Below are 17554 nucleotides of genomic sequence, written 5' to 3' on the forward strand. Positions count from 1 at the left end.
TCTTCTTTCCTTTTGTGTTTATTCTTCTTTCTTTTTGTGTTAAGGACTCAGCCCAGGCCCCACACATGCTATCTCAGGCCTTTGAGCCACTGGGATACCACTGAGCCACACCCCCAGCCCTCCAGATGCTGTCTTTATATCAAGTCTCTCAGTAACCCTAGGGTCCATTCACACAGATTTTATTTTCTCCAACTTATGAATGAGAAAATGAAGCCCTCAAAAGCTCACCATAACAATGCCAAAGGTTTGTGTGGCTTTCTAAAATAGAACTACAGCATGGGAACATACAAATTTATAAGTGATTATCTTCCAAGGACATTTGAAACCTTGTCTCCTTTACCCCCACAGTTAGCACAGCTAGTGACAGTCCTTTGTGCTCAGGCCTCAGGGTCCCATTTGACAGTCATAGATAGAAGAGTATCTGTGACTATTGTGAACCCAGGGCATGCTTTCCAGACTACCTGACCGTGACTGTGATAATCCGTTGCTAGGGTTTCATGTGTAATGTGAGCCTCTGCCTTACCATATCATTGTGCTTAGAGGTAATCTGTTGAGCTTTGAAAATGTAAGTAGAAATTTTCCGCATAATTGTTGTCTGAAAAGACTTGTTGACAGAAAAATATATTCTGGAGGGTTAGGGTGTCACAAATGAAGAAGTGCTTTCTATCTGTCTTCGTATTCTATTTTTCCTTTTTAAAGATTTTTATATTTTTTATTTAAATATACTTTACATTGAAATATAATTATATTGCTTTCCCTCCTCTCCTTCCAGCCCCACCCAGGTACCTCCCCCTCTAGCCCCTCCCATGCCACCCCACGTGCACATACTCTCAAGTACAAGTTGATAGCCTCTACAATTATAGGCAACAACTAATGACCACTGGGAGGAGAGATATCATCTCCCACAGATGAGCCCCTTATTGGTTGTCCAGTGCAGAGTGGTCAGCCCTGAAACCGTATCTGCACGGGTTCTAAAAGCAGGCTCAGCAGGTTGTATTTATATCTTCCGTATGCACACATTCTGTTTTTCTAAGGCCGTCACTGAAAGAAAGGGGGAGACTTACTGCATTACGTTGTCCACATTAAAACATCTCCTAACACACTTGATGCGCTTTCTCTCCCCAAAGGCTTTCTGATCTACTTCGCCTATGGCATTAGACACAGCTTGGAGGGTAACCCCAGGGATGAAGAAGACGATGAGGATGCCTTTTCAGACAACATCAATGCAGCAACAGAAGAAAAGTCCGCCATGCAAGCAAATGACCATCACCAAAGAAACCTCAGCTTACCTTTCATACTTCATGAAAAGACAAGTGAATGTTGATGCTGGCCCTCGGTCTTACCACGCATACCTTAACAATGAGTACACTGTGGCCGGATGCCACCATCGTGCTGGGCTGTCGTGGGTCTGCTGTGGACATGGCTTGCCTAACTTGTACTTCCTCCTCCAGACAGCTTCTCTTCAGATGGTGGATTCTGTGTCTGAGGAGACTGCCTGAGAGCACTCCTCAGCTATATGTATCCCCAAAACAGTATGTCCGTGTGCGTACATGTATGTCTGCGATGTGAGTGTTCAATGTTGTTGGTTATTAGTCTGTGACATAATTCCAGCATGGTAATTGGTGGCATATACTGCACACACTAGTAAACAGTATATTGCTGAATAGAGATGTATTCTGTATATGTCCTAGGTGGCTGGGGAAATAGTGGTGGTTTCTTTATTAGGTATATGACCATCAGTTTAAACATACTGAAATGCCATCCCCTGTCAGGATGTTTAACAGTGGTCATGGGTGGGGAAGGGACAAGGAATGGGCATTGTCTATACATTGTAATGCATATATCCTTCTCCTACTTGCTAAGACAGCTTTCTTAAACGGCCAGGGAGAGTGTTTCTTTCCTCTGTATGACAAGATGAAGAGGTAGTCTGTGGCTGGAGATGGCCAATCCTGGTTTTGAGAGCCTTGGTCCTTAAATTTAACACTTCTACCTGCTGTAAATGATATACCCATCAACTCCTTGAAAGTCTCAGGAAAGGTACCGTGGCCTACTTGGGACCCTTTAAGCCAGAGAGTGAACGTAGTTCCAGTGGCTTCAGAAGATCAGATGACTTACAAAGATGCTTGGCAGAGACTGAAGGCAGAATAGGCCTCCGAATCACACATTTGGTAGACTGGTTCAGGCTGTTTCCCATTACTTCAGACCTAATCACAGCTCAGCGTCTGCTCCTTCATCACAGAACCCAGTCTTTTGTTTCTCATCTTTCCTTTGATCTGGATGAAAACGAGTGTGGTAGCAAATTCTTTTTTTACTGTGGACAAAAAAGACACAGATGGAGGGGTATAGGAAAATGCCCTTAGTCCAGTCTCACAGGGCGCTTGAGCCCAGTTGAAGGATTTTAAACCTAATTTTCCTCTGATATTTCTTTTAGAAATGTTTAGAGATTCTCCTATCTATCTCCTACCCTATCTCATCATTTAGCACTTATAAATTTATTTTCTCCCTGTCTTTATTTCTTTGTTTGTTTGTTTGTTTGTTTGTTTGTTTTTCGAAACAGGTTCTTTCTATGTAGCCCTGGAACTCACTCTATAGACCAGACTAACCTTGAACTCACAGAAATCCACCTGCCTCTGCCTCCCAAGTAGCTGGAATTAAAGGCGTGTGCCACCACTGCCTGACCATTTAGCTGTTTTTATTTCATTTGCTTTTAAAGGACCACACAAAGCCTCTCAACAATAAATCATCCATTACTTTCAGAACACAATTATCTAAAACTTCGAGCTAAATAACCAAACTGGATTAAAAGCACAGTGACCTTTGTATATGATTAAATAAACTTTTAAATTTAAGATTCTCTGGTTGCTACACTTTTCCTTTATAGGGTTCTCTGATAGTGGATCAGAAACACCCAGTCATGCTTATTCATCATGAATTAACCTTGTATAAATAATTAAATGGTTTATTGGCTAAATCTAGAGCTAGACACTTTTCAGGTGTGGCACTCCCAGGAGACCACAAATGCTAGTTGCCCTGCATAATCCGTAGACAAAGAAGATGGTTGCTTCCCATAGTTCTTCTAAGAGATCATTTATTTTACTGGTGCTCTTTGGCATAAGCTGACGTTCATTGTGATTAGCTCTCAGATCAGCAGGCAAAGGTTCTGGGATCCTGGTTGTCAGGGATGCATCCTTGACCCAGAACTTAGTGCTGACATTCCAAAATTTCCAGGGTACAAGTGGTAAAATCTGAAGGCCAGCCACCCTTTCTAACTGCGTGCTTTACAGAGGAGGAGTTGGATGAACAAGGGCTAAAATAGTTTGGGAAGGACGATAGGCATGATCAGGAATTGATGTCATTGATGGCTGCTCGGAGAGGGAGAATCAGGGACGAGCCCCATGATAGCTTATCTAATCCCAAATAGTCAACATTAAACACTTACACATACAAGCAGCACTAATTGGACTCAACAAGTTACACACACACAGAGGCATACAAACAATATGTAACAATAATAAAGAAGAGGTTATGGGTGTCATAAGGAGTGGGGGGATTGGAGGGGAAAGGAGAAGGTAGAAATTATCAGAATACTTTACTCTTGTATAATATTCTCCAAAAAATTAATTTAAATAAAAATCCTTACTGTTCCAGCAGTGCCCTTCACACAGGAAATGTGAGCAGTTTCATATATGAATTCCTAGATTTCTTACTGTAACAAAACCAGATTCATTCAGGCTGTGGAAGGCAGCCTCAAGTATTGTGCCCACTGTGTGTGCAGTCAGGGGCAGAATCTAGCTCAATATGTTCACACCAGAGCACGTTGGAAACATGAATGTCTGTAAAGACATGCTATCTCAGTGACCGTGCCTTTTCCTTTCCTGTGAAGAACCGAATGGGCAGCATGTCTGTGTGTATAGTGTTTATAAACACATTAACATATGTCTGTGTGTGTGTGTGTTTGTGCAGGGATTGGCTATCAGTGTGTAAGTAAGTTGAGTTTATGATGAGCTTTGGATAAGATGTTGTTACATAGATTTTTTTTAAAAACCCAATTGATGTGGAGAGAGCTTAATGTTTTATACTAATAGATAATTTAGATTTTAAGCTATTTTAAGATATACAATTTTATATGTATATGTTTTCTATAGATAGATTCTTTAAGACATATTTATCATATTTCTAATATGAAGTCACTAAACTCTAGTGACAGGCGCTTTGGAATCTGAATGGAGTAGAACCTGAGGCCTTGAGACTTTCGTTTTGTTTCTGTCGCACTGTTTCTGACCCACAGGGAATGCTAGCACTACCTGCTCTTTGCCAACCTTGTCCTTGTACACATGAGTTCAGCACACTTGGTACAAAACGTCCTAGTCTCTGCCTTAGGGTCACCTAAATATTGTGTGTAGATTTGACTAGCGAGCAAACACCCAGAATCTCAGATGCTTACACATCCTATTCATTATGACAAGCAAAGGCAACTTGGATTTCTTCCTTCGCTGCTTTCTTTCTTCTTATCCTAAGAACTGTGCTGTTGGGATTTGCAGTGAGATTGTCTTGTAACAGCTCTTTAAGGGTGCTTTTGGGAATTCAAGTTTAGAAACTCCTGAGAAAAACTTACTAGAACCTTTGAGGTGGTCTCAAATATCTTAATTTTGTTTTCCTTAGTGATTAAAAAAAATGTCAATAAAACTAAATAACCGAAAGATTATAAACATATATATCAACATTAATATGGAAAATCAACATTGAAACTATTGTTGATGTTAACTTTAGTATTAACTGTAATTGATTTAAAAACAACCCCAGCTTCTGAAGAGTAAACAAATCATCTCCCTAAAGAATAAAAGGTTATCTAGTTTTAATTTTTATCAAGTATTTCTAAGTCCTGCCTGTTTGCAGGTAGTTGTTTTAAAATGTTTTCTTCCAGTGCCTTTAATCCCAGCACTCGAGAGACAGAAGCAGGCCGATCTCTGAGTTCGAAGCCAGCCTGGTCTACAGAGTGAGTTCCAGGACAGCCTGGGCTACACAGAGAAACCCTATCTTGAAAAAACAAAAACAAAAACATGTTTTCTCATAAAGCACTGTGAGTCAGCAGAATTGTCACTAAATTGCTTTGTAAGCTTGAACATTTAGCACAGGTGAAGAAGGGACGTGACTGGCTTACCTTACAGTGCCAAGGGATCAGAGGAAATACTCGCACCTTACCTTCTCCCTTCTTAGATCTGGAGTGTGTGTGTGTGTGTGTGTGTGTGTGTGTGTGTGTGTGTGTGTGTGTGGTGATGGTGTAAAGCCAGGTGTGGTGGCGCACGCCTTTAATCCCAGCAGAGGCAGGCAGATTTCTGAGTTCAAGGCCAACCTGGTCTACAAAGTGAGCTCCAGGACAGCCAGGGCTATACAGAGAAACCCTGTCTCGAAAAACCAAAAATAATAATAATTAATAATAATAATCAGAGTATATCCCCAAATTGCCACCTAGATGATGAAGTTGCACCGAGACCCCATCTCTTGCTTCCTGGCTACACTGCTAGGGATTTCTCCAGATACACTTCAAATGCTAGTCCTCAAAATACAACTTTAGCAGCACTTTAACAGGTTGGGTTTAGAATCTTCAGAGTGTTCTTCACAAATGGTTCACAGTCACCTACTATGTAGGGCTTGGGGCTGGTGAGATGAGTGACGTTGACTGTCCCTTTCTGCTAGTACCAACACAGTGCCTCCTACAGGAAGTGCCTTCTGTCCCTTTTCTATTTTACATATCAAGGGAACGTGCTGAAATTCATGTAGCCAGTAATGCCAGCAAAGATCACCTTAACTCTAGATGTGAAAATAAATAAGGCTGCTAGACGTTATTGTTTAGCTAAGACTTTGTTTTCCTTGTCTACTTATATTTAAAGAATTTGAAATAACAGTGTGGATTTTAAGAGGCCTGTTTCTATTGTTGTGTTCCTGGTGTGGGTGTTGGCTTTTGTAGTATTCATGATTGTTTATATTCACAGTTTGGTCTTACTGGTTTCAGATGTATTCTGCTATGTAAGCATAAGTCATTTTACAACGACTGGCCAGGAGCTCTCTCCCTGTCTGTTCTTACCACAGCTGAAGCCACTGCCACAATTTCTGGACTCTAAGCAGCCTGTCTGACCACTGACAGACCCATAGAGATTACCTAGGACCCCAGTGTGATGCACAGCCAGGCAGGCTGCACTGTGTGGGTGTCTGCTGTTACACTCTGGTGGTGTCTTAGGTAGTAAGGAAGAATAGGAAGTAATGAGTATAAGATCATCAGAGATCCTTAACTTCAGTTCCAAATAGCTCATGAGTATATTAAGATGAATACGGACCAAGGAATATCTGTGACTCATGAAGGAAGTGGCTATGCCTTGGAACTGGCATGGTAGAGACTGGCCTGCTGTATTTCCTGCAGGTTCATAGCCTCAGGGTGAGCAGTACATCACCAAGACCCTGATTGCAAAAAGCCTTGTGCTGCCTGCAGGGCAGGCAGGCTCCTGTACCCACACCTCGTCCCTAGGCCCCTCCCTTGCACGTCCACTGGCAGTGCCAAATTGCTTCGTTGCTTTATTTTGTTATTGTTATGTTTAATAGCAATTGTGCATAGAGGCCTAAAACCATCCAGAACTTCTACAAAACCTTATGAGTACCCTATTGCAAGTACTTGTGCAAATGTAAAGAATGTGTTGTTTGGTAGTGTCGTTTTAAGTGGCAATTGGTGTTCCTTTTTACATGCAAAGTTGGACTCTTTTTCTTTTTTTTAGACTTTGTAAATAAAAACTTTTGCTGCTTTAACTGTTGTAATATATGCTTTATAATGTAACCACGTGTTTTTAAATAAACCTTATTATGACTTACGATGGTTTAGTATGTATATGTATCACACAAAACAAAGGCACGCTTCATACTTACTTAAATTAGGGGAGATTTTGTTTGTCTTTTTCTTCTGAATCTAAGGGCTTTTCAAAACTCAGATAGCTAGGCGTGGTGGCACACACCTTTAATCCCAGCACTCAGGAGGCAAGAGGCAGGCGGATTTCTGAGTTCGAGGCTAGCCTGGTCTACAAAGTGAGTTCCAGGACAGACAGACAGGGCTATACTGAGAAACCCTGTCTCGAAAAACCAAAAAAAAAAACAAAAAACTCAGAACCACAATGCAGTTATTATAATATATAATATAATAACCTTGTTATTATTTTATTATGCTCGGAGGGCCAACACTGTGGCTACCAAGTCTTATGAGTTAGAAGAGAAATATACACAAAACTTTAGTCCTGATACATAACGAAAATAATCAGCTGTTTTTGAAGTATGCCACCGCAAGATCCCACAACTCAGATTCTCATTTCAACTGCTATCACACGGACTAGTCACTTTGGCATTGATCTTCAGAAAGTTCCTCTGTCTGTCTGATCACTAGAAAATACTTGATAAGCAGATATGGAGATGGTTTGGTGGTGGGTAAGAGCACTTCTGTGAAGAGAAGCACCCAAGAAGTAGTTTCCAGCACTCATGTTAAAGCTAGACATGGCCAGATGTGCCTAGAATCCCAGAACTGGAGGTAATGTTCTGGGTGAGGCAGGCAGATCTTAGGAAGTCCCTAATCTATCCTAAATGGTAATCCTGGGTTCCATGAGAGACTATCTCAAAAATAAGGTGAGAAGATAGAAAAGAGCACTCGCATGTTCATCTGCCTTCCAAATGCATGTGCACAGGAGTGTGCCCTTCTATAGCACACATGCACATGCACACAATGTATGTGATAGGAAGAGAGAGTCATTTTGGCCCATGATTTCTAAGGTTTCAATCCATGGTCACTTGGTTCCGTTTCTGGGTCTGCACATCATGGAAGAAAGGTGTGGTAGAGGAAAAGCTGCTACAGGCAGCCTGGAAGCTAAGAGACAGAGCAAGGGGCAGAAACAAGCAAAGACATCCACAATGACCCACTTCCTTAACCAGGCTCCACCTCCTAAGAGCCTGTTCAGCTATGGACTTCTCAATAGATTAACCCCGTTGCTAAAGTCAGTACCCTGGTGATCCAGTCAGTCTCAATAGTACCAATACTTAGAGACGAAACCTTGAGTGCATTAGCATTTGGGGCCATGTAAATATCCAAGAGTAACAGCTTACGATAATTGGTGGTTAGTATGGAAATGAAAAATTTATTAACTTTTTCAGCCTAGTAGATAAACATTTCCCAATAATAAGTCTACCTATTAAAGGGAAGGAAAAGGTCAAAGAGTTTCTTAACATGATCCTAAGACATCTAAAGTATAGGTCTCTTGGGACACCTTGTTTAATTGTGAAGTTCTTTTGTGTAGCTCGCTAGTTCCTACTGAGTCTCCCCCAGGGAGGAGAACAATTGGTTATCAAATAGCCCTGAAAATATACAAGTGACATTATAAAGGCTGAACAAGACACACACACACACACACACTTGTATGTAACAATAATTATTAAATAGGTATCAAGTCTCTTCAGTAAGGCTTTGTTTTGTTTGTGATGGTCCACTATGTTGCCAAGGGTAGCCTTGGACTTGGGCCCAAGAGACCCTATTATTTTCCGCCTCCTGAATAGTTAGTCTGTAGGTGTGTGCCCTTCTGTGTCTAAGGCCTCAAAGTCTGCATTGCTGAGGGATTATGCTACATCTCCATATTTCACAAAGTAACTTAAAGATTTCTCCAAAACACACAAAAATAATCCCATCGGCCCATGTCGTAGTTAGGGTTTTACTGCTGTGAACAGACACCATGACCAAGGGAACTCTTATAAGAACAACATTCAGTTGTGACTGGCTTACAGGTTCAGACGTTCAGTCCATTATCATTAAGGTGGGAACATGGCAACATCCAAGCAGGCATGGAGAGGCAGGTGCTGAGAGATCTACATCTTCATCTGAAGGCTGCTAGTGGAAGACTGACTTCCAGGCAGCTAGGATGAGGGTCTTAAGCCCATGCCCACAGTGACACACCTACTCCAACAAGACCACACCTCCTAAGTGTGCCACTCCCTGGGCCAAGCAAATACAAACCCATTACCTCCATTTGTCTTTTAATGTAGGTCAAAGTAGAGAAGTATTCAAAAACACTGTCCTGCCATTCGAAGCTTTCTAGTAGTAGCTTATAGACACTATGTCAAAACTTTCAGATTTCTTTTCGATGCACTTAAGACAGGAGCAGCCAACTGGAAGACAAAGGCCATCCAGGCAAACTCAAGGCTACCTGTTGTTCCAAATCAAAGAGAAACTGTCATGGTTCGGGGTTCTATTATTCTCTAATCAGTGATTCTCCAAGATGCCAGAGTCTTCCCCAAACTGCTCATGTGTAAGCACCAAGAGTTTCACAGCCCAAGAAAAGTCAGGCTTGCACGACAAATGTTTCTGAAGTGGCTTACATTGACATGAGGGTATGTATATAAACAACTCGTAAGAGGCACTCTTTGGATACACAGGAAAACATGAATCACTGAAACTCTGCAGCAGAGGTAGGAGAGGCAGCGGCAGGCAATCTTAGACCAGAAGTTCCTGCTTTTTAGTTCCCCTGTCATTGGATGGCTTTTGCTGCAAGTATGCAGCCGATAATGGTACGTCTTTATCACCTGATGCTTCCTGGCATTGAAAAGGTCATTTCTTTTTGCCTCATGGAAATTATGTAGCTGGGGTCCTTGTCTTACCCTATGTTACCTTTGATGACTGACTTGGGGAATAGCAAAGATTTTGACATTGCTTCTAAGAACCCCTCAGAGTACGCTGGCAGAAATATGCGCCCAATGGAGTAGAAGCGGCATTAGCAGTAGTTATTTTAAGTAGACATCTTAGTGTTTTCTATGACTAAGATTCTCATTGCTCCTGTTTTGACAAGCACGGGGGCACCCACCTTTAGTTCCAGTACTTGCAGGGTGCAGAGGCAGGTGGATCTCTGTGAGTTAGAGGCCTCTCTATGGTGTGTTCAAGGACAGCAAGGGCAAAGTAGAGAGACCTCAAACAAATAAGAAATGTCTGACTTTAAAAAAATAATAATTTTGTAATCCGTCTTGATTCTATTTAGATGGAAGATTATTTTGAGAAGTTAAATGTCTTTATTTAGGGAACAAGCAAGGAATGCCCAATATTTAGTTTTTTTTTTAAGTTTATTTTTCTAAGCAAATTCTTAATAGTGTGCACTAGTTTGAAGGGATTTTTTTTTAACTAAGTAAGACCAAAAGGAGCAATGAGAATCTTAGTCATAGAAAACACTAAGATGTATAATTAAAATACTATTTAGAAAACAATCCATGGGCAAAAAAATAAAAACCATATAAGAGAAGGACTAACATTTCACTCTGACTTTTGATGGCCCAGGACTGCTAATAATGCTCTTCTCCTCCATTGGGCGCATATTTCCTCCCAGCGTACTCGGAGGGGTTCTTAAAAGGCCTTTCTAGACTTAGGTCCACACTGACAGCCCGCTCTACCGCAACCGGAAGTCCAGTTCTTTCCCCATACTGTTCCCGCTATCTGCTTATCCTCCCGTCTCCTCTCTTCTCTCTGGTTCTCCATTTGTTAAGCTCATACAAGCAGTTGCTGTGAGCCCCTCTGACTGCAGACAGGCAGCCCCGTCCCTCCCCACTATGACAGCTCCTTCACCTGCATAAGATGCGCAGGTTCATCAGGTCCAGGACTAGATGCGCTCTTACCCTGTCTCTGACCAGGCCTAAAAGGAGCAGCCACAACCAACAATATTTTTTAATGCGATAGCAAACCCATTTTTTTTTTTTTTTTTTTTTTTAGTGCAAGTAAGAGAACACCTGGGGACCAAGAGAAACTTAAGACGCACTTTTTTGCTAAGAAGCAAGACCCTACCAGAGAAGGTGGACTGATTCCTGATTCCATCATCTAGGTCACCTTAGGCCTTCCTAGTCATTTGTCTTCCCAGTGCTTGGTAATAGCTCTATCCGTCACCACTCCACCAGGGGGCAGAAGAGATCACATTACACAGGGGAAAAAAATTTTTTTTAATCTTCTTTTTTTTCCCCCAAATTGTGTTTCCCCCAGTGAAACCGAATCCTCCAGCTGTGGTGTCCCAGGCGCCGCCTCCCCTCTGCGCCCCTGCCCTGCCCTGGACAGCCTGTCGCGCCGTCTGCAGTCCTGAACTATTCTGCAGGTCACCAGCCCTGAAGATGAAGTTTTGGCTGCTGCTCGGACTTCTGTTGCTACACGAAGCGCTGGAAGATGGTGAGTGACTCTGGCTTCTGACCGCCTTCGCCCAGTCCGAGATTCTCTCAGCAACTCCTCTAACTTTTGGCCATAGGGATCGTCCCCAGCGCTGGTCACCTTCCGGTGTACCTGGCTCGTCCTAGAAGGGTCCCCTTTCTTCTTTTCCTTTCCCCCATCGCCCTGAAGAACTCCTGTGAAGGCGGCGGTTGCACTGACCGAAAGAGCCTATCAGGACTTCTCTAGCCTTATCAGAAAGCCACAGGCGATCGAACCGATCTACCCCATCTTCCCCAGACGGAGCCTGGTCCAGCCCCCTGTGTCAACGTGTCGGTCTGATGGCGCGCCCGCAGTGGCTCGCTTCCACCTTTATACGACCGATCCTCGCCCTGGACTATTGTAGCCGGTGCCACCTAAGCAAAGAGATTCTTGTGGAAAATTCCCTGTGTGTCTTCCTTCCCCATTACAGTCTTGTTTTGTTTGCTTGTTGTTGTTGTTGTCGTTGCTGTTGTTGTATACCAATCTGAACTAAAATCCTGCTAGATTTGCCTAGGTCTTTTAACAACAACAACAACAAAATGCTGCACTAAACCAATTTAAAAAAAAAAAAAAAAAAACTAGACCGCAGTTATATTTTCCGTATAAATAAGAGGATGGATGGAAACAAAGCCTACTTTTTTTTTTTGTAGCACATAGGAGGGCCTTGCATCATTTAATTTTTTAAATTGCATTTAGTGTGTGTGTGTGTGTGTGTGTGTGTGTGTGTGTGTGTGTGTGTGTGTGTGTGTGTGTGTGTGTTTGGGAGTGTGTATGCTACAGCAGACTTATGAAAATCAAAAGGCACCGTGCAGGGGTGAGCTTCCTCCTTGCGCTATGGTAATGAAAAGGAGCCACTTCACCAACCACTACATCACTTTAAAAAATGTTTATTTGAGATGTGTACCTGCCCTAGGTCCATCCTGTATTGTAGACAGATAACCGTAGGATTAGGCTTTATTACGTGTGTGTGTGTGTTTGTGTGTGTGGTTTTTATACACTATACATTTTTTTAAGTACATATCACTGCTAATTATTTTAATTTAATTAATTATTTTATTTCCTGCATCATTTATTTAATCGTTGCTGTTTGCATAGTACATCTGGCGACCGATCTCAAGGCTTCCTTAAAATTCCTCAGTTACTGCCACAAATGTGCTCCTTAGATTTGGTTGAAAAGTGTCTTGCTGTTATGCAATCCCATGCTGGAGCCGGCTCAACCTGGCTTGGGACTGATCCACTCATCAATCCCGACCCTTCCATCCGGGTTTCCATTCTCTAAAGCTACAGTCCTCTGCCTCGAGTATGCAGACGTTCAAGGTGGTGGTGGCTCATGACACTGTGCACGAGGCTCCTTAAGGACAGACTCTGACTGAGTAAATAAAAAAGTGTAAGCAGAGCCTCTGGGGGAGGGGAACAGCAGTTCCCCTTTGCCCTGAGCTCAGTCTGCACAACACGGTATTAAATCGTTCCTGGCAGGTCCTTGTCTCTGACTGCTAAAATGGTGGGGATGCAGTATTTGGAGTCATTTTTGAATAGAGCAGAAGACGGCCAGACAAAACAACTTCAAACAGTCCATTGGAGTTGGAGTTGGAGGGACTCAAGTTGGAGCCGGTTGGAAAGGCTTGAGATTGACTTCAGCCAACATAGGTCGGAGTTTGTGAAGTACGGCAGACATCTGTCTAAATGAATTAGCATCTATTTAAATAAACTTCTACTCCTACAAGCAATAAGTATTTATGAGACAAAGAGGAATATGGGTCAAATATTTAATAATTAATAATAGGTAAATGTGGGTCTTGCCCTTATACTTACAGACACATATGATATGATATGTGTGTGCATATATATATTTATATGATACATATATGTAATATAATATGCCATTGACAAAATGTTAAACATACTGAAAATTAAACTGACTCCATTAAGTTATTTAACTGTTTTCCTAACCCTTTCAAGAATTTTTGTCATTAGTTTTGAATCCTGATGTAGTGACAGGAAGAGCGCAGGGACAGCCAAAGAGAGCAACTATTCATGCCGTCCTTCCAGTGCTGAGATCTGATTGGCAGGTCAGGTTGCATCCCTCAGCCCCAACTACAGGCACAAGCTGTGACTGTAACTGTCCCTGAGCCTGTCCACTTTGTGATCATATTTGGAAGACAGCCTCAGAGGAAGAGCCTTCGCTGCAAGCATCCACGGAGTAGACATCTGTCCTAAGCAGTGGCATTTGTCTTGCCCAATTCTAAAGTTTTTGAGAAATAATGCTATTTCTCTTTATAATGGGAAGACCTGAAGGACCACACTGTCTACCCATTTCGTGAACTGAAGGCTTGAAAACAGTGAATAAATAGGCCAAGACCCCAGTTAGTGAGGGACTGCTCCCAGGACCCGTTCTGTCCAGTGGTGCACTGCCACGTCCACACTTGAAAGTATAAAACTGCAGTCACCTACTGACCTCCTATCACCTACGTACGCATATTTAATGTGACAGTCAAGTGCTGAGATACGCATATTGATCCATTAATGCATCTCCATTTACCTACACAAGCCCCTTCATCCAATAGCTTTCAGATAATTTAGACTTAGATAATCTGAAAGCTTCTAAAATTCAAAAAAAGATCAAAACATTAGAGGGGGAAACCAGGTCTGAAAGAAGATAAGGAAAATGATACAGTGACCATGACTATCCAGCAAGAACAATGTATCACTTTCTTGTGTTGGCTTACTTCTTGGAAACAGACAGTAGACCAGAAACCTATGCATACATAAATAAGTATTCACAAAATACATCTTGCTTACAAGTGCTATTATTGGATGTTTCAGAGCATGTAGGGTCTTGGCCTGTATGTTTAACAGATAAACCTGTCTTCCATACTTAGTGCCATTCAAGAGGTTAGTCTGAGAGCAAGAGAGAGAGAAAGAGAGAGGCTGTCAGAAGGATGAGGAAAATTCAGAGAGAGGGTTGTTTTCTGTGGTCAAGGCTATAAGGTCCTTTCTTCCTGGTCTTCATGATCAAATGGAGGGAACAGAGAACAAACGAGTGTGAAGACATCGTTTTTTAGAAACTGACAAGCATCATAGATCTCACTAACCAAAGCATGTCAGCTTCCTAGAGCTGCTGTGACCAAGAACAAGCTGACAATCGCTCTCAAAAATTCTTGGGAACAGATGTGGGTCAGGCTAGCATTTTTTTTTCCAGATTTTTGGCATGTTTGCATAAGCATAACCAAGTTTCTTGGATGTGGGACTGGAGTCTAAGCATGAAGCTTAGACTTCATGTATGTTATGTGTATCTGCTATACATATATAATCCAAAGGTGATTTTAAGCAATATTTTTGTGCACTTGCAGTTGGCTATGGCATTTTTCACTTGTCGAGAATTCCAGATGTTTTGAATTTGAAAGCTTTTGTTGTTGCCGTTGTTGTTGTTGCTGTTGTTGTTGTTTCCCCAGATTAGGAATACTCAATCTACACTAGGAATAAGGTGGCTTAAAGCAATGGAAGTTTGTTCATAAACAGCTCAGGATGGGATATGAGAGTGGGTTAGGGGGTGTTTCTTGGATAGAGAGTTAGAAGCCTGCCCACCTGAGATACAGAGGCGACACCTACAGGTGTCACAAGGAAGAGCTAAGGCTGCCCAAGAGCTTTATCCAGTACCTAGGGAGGCTTGGGTACCCTAAAATGTGACCCAGGGGAGGGCAGGTCCTCGTAGAGCATGAGAGAACAATGCTTTCTTTCAAGTTAAGTGAAGATCAATGAACGGTTTTGAGTAGGGAAGAGCCCCAAGTGGAAGCCAACTGCCTACTTGGGGAGACATTAGTAATCTAGAAGAAAGCAAGTTGACCAGGTCTGGTGGCAATAGATGGGGTGGAGGTGGGGGATTGCCCTCAGGATGTACTGTAAACATGAAAACAAAGGGGTTTGCTGCTGCCTAGGAGAAAAAGAAAGGCGAGACTGGGGTGTCTGTCTTGAGCAACCAGGTGGAGGGGCTTCCTGCCTGTAGGAGAGAGGACTCCTGGGAAGGAGCAGGTCTGAGTAGCTTTCAGAGTTCACTTTGGGGCCATTAAATTGAAGACGCCTGCTAGTCTTCCAAGTGTCACAGGGCTGACTCAGAAACAGAATATTCCAACCAGGAATTTTGAGGCAAAGGGAGGGAGGGAGGGAGGGAGGGAGGGAGGGAGGGAGGGAGGGAGGGAGGGAGGGAGGGAGGGAGGGACACACAAATTTGTTAGAGCCTCAGAACAGGTGTGGCTAAGCCCCTGGAGCTCAGAACAGGCTTGAAAAGAAAAGGAAAAACTCCTGGGTTCTGTTCACAACACCCACATGGTGACTAACAGCCTTCTATTTCTCCAATTCCAGGGGGCATGATCCCCACTTCTAGCCTGCACAGCCACCAGGGATATATGCAGTGCACTTACATACATGCACATACACCAACATACATGCAGGGAAAGCACTTGTACAGATGGAATCAAAAACGACTATCTTTAAGCCCATGAATGGCTGTTACCATCATTGTCACTCTACATGTATATAAGAAAGCTAAGACACACACGAGTGACTTCCCAGGGCTGGTGAGCTACTAAGTGGAATCTGAGGTCAATAATATGTCATAGTCCAAAGTATTTACCATGCATTTTTCTATACAATGTCTTCTACAACAACTTCTATAATCCAATGGTGATGAATTCCACTCTAATTACTTGAAATATCAATTCTTAACTTATAAGGCTTTTGGAATATTTACATAGAAGTCATATCCCTTTCTTTCTTTGAGATTATAAGATAATTACATTTCTCCCTTCCCCTTCCCTCATTCCCAAACCTCCCATATTCTCCTCTTGGCTCTTTCAAATTGATGACCTTTTTCTTCCCCCCAGAAAGTCTTTACCTAAATTGCCTATTTTCTTCTAATGGGTTCAGTGTTTCAGGTTCCACATTTAGACACTGGATCCATTTAAAGTTCGTGCTTGCACAAGGTGATGGACCCGTGTCTAATACATAGGCATAGAGTTTTCTCAGCACCATCTGCTGCAGATGCTTTCTCTTCCCAGCAATGTTTTTGGCATTTGTCAGACATTAAGTGGCTGAGGTTATGTGTACTTGTGCTTGGGTATTGGATTGTGTTTCCTTCTTCTGTTTTGTGGCAGAAACACTGCTTACGTTGCTATGGCTTGGTGACCTGTCTTAAGATCTGGAATTGTAATCCCTCTAGGACAGTTCTTTCCGTTCTGGATCTTTACAACTACCTGGGCTCATTGGTGGTTCCATTTGCAGTCTAGGACATCGTTTTCTCTTTCTGGGAAGATCGAGATGGGAATTTTTGATGGTGATTGCACTATGTAAATAGCCTTGGGTAAAATGGTCGTTTTCACAATGCTAATTCCCATGAACATCGGATGGCTTTCCATTTTCTAGTGTCTTTCTGTTTCTTTTTGTTCACAAGCCTAGAGTTTTCATTGTGGAAGTTCTTTAATCCCATGTTCGGTTCATTCCTAGATGCTTTCTTTTCCTTTGAGGCTACCATGAATGGGAGTGTGTCTCCTCTATATGTTTATTGTTGATGGGTAAAAAAGCTCTTGATTTGTGCAAGTTGATTCTGTACCCTGCCAAGGTTCTGAATTTATTTATTATTTCTAGACTTTTTCTGGTAGAATCTTTGTGGTCTCTGATGTCTACTGTCCTATCTTCTACAAATAAGGATAGTTTGAATTCTTCCCTAGTCGTAGCCCTTGAATTTCCTTCTCTTGCCTTATTGCCCCAGCTAGTATTTACAGAATGACATAGAAAATGATTACAGGATGGTGGACATCTCTGCCTCATTTCTGACTTCAGTGTGACTGCCTCAAGATTTTCTTTATTTAGGGTTATGTTGCCTGTGGGCTTCTCATATTTACTGTTTATTGTGTTGAGGTATGTTCCCTCTAGCCCTACAACTTTTGTCATGAAGGCATATTGGATGTTGTCAAGTTTTTCCAGCATATATTGCCATGAGCAGATGATTTATGTCTTTAAGTCCACTTATATGGCTAATTACATTTATTGACTTATACATGCTGAAGCATCCCTGAATATCTGGGATAAAGCCAACTTGTTCATGATAGATCATCTTTTCGGTAGAGGTCTGTATATATTTGCAAATATTTTATTAAATATTTTGAGTCTATGTTTATCAGAGATATTGGCTGTAGTTTTCTTTTCCTGTTGTATTTGCCTAGTTTGAGTACTGGAAAGATGCTGGCTCTGTAGAAGGAGTTTGGGGGTACTCCTTTTGCTTTGCTTCTTTCTTTGTTTTCTTTCTTTTTTTTGTTTTGTTTTGTT

At 42.1% G+C, this 17554-nt stretch overlaps 2 protein-coding genes across 7 annotated transcripts in view; both read left to right on the forward strand.

The window, feature by feature from the left end:
• Nucleotides 1-6860, forward strand: part of Slc7a2 (solute carrier family 7 (cationic amino acid transporter, y+ system), member 2) — a 59730-nt gene extending 52870 nt beyond the window's left edge. For all 6 annotated transcript variants that reach the window (XM_006509253.4, NM_001044740.2, NM_007514.3 and 3 more), the window contains exon 12: nucleotides 1128-6860. In XM_006509253.4, the coding sequence (XP_006509316.1) occupies nucleotides 1128-1324 (197 nt within the window). In that variant the 3' untranslated portion in view covers nucleotides 1325-6860. The remainder of the gene's footprint in view (nucleotides 1-1127) is intronic.
• Nucleotides 6861-11022: 4162 nt separating this feature from the next.
• The window catches only part of Pdgfrl (platelet-derived growth factor receptor-like), a 64550-nt gene continuing 58018 nt past the window's right edge, over nucleotides 11023-17554 (forward strand). The window contains exon 1 of the mRNA NM_026840.3: nucleotides 11023-11215. Coding sequence (NP_081116.3) covers nucleotides 11161-11215 — 55 coding nt within the window. The 5' untranslated portion in view covers nucleotides 11023-11160. The remainder of the gene's footprint in view (nucleotides 11216-17554) is intronic.

Source organism: Mus musculus, chromosome 8 (genome assembly GCF_000001635.26).
Source record: "Mus musculus strain C57BL/6J chromosome 8, GRCm38.p6 C57BL/6J".
Taxonomy (NCBI): Eukaryota; Metazoa; Chordata; class Mammalia; order Rodentia; family Muridae; genus Mus; species Mus musculus.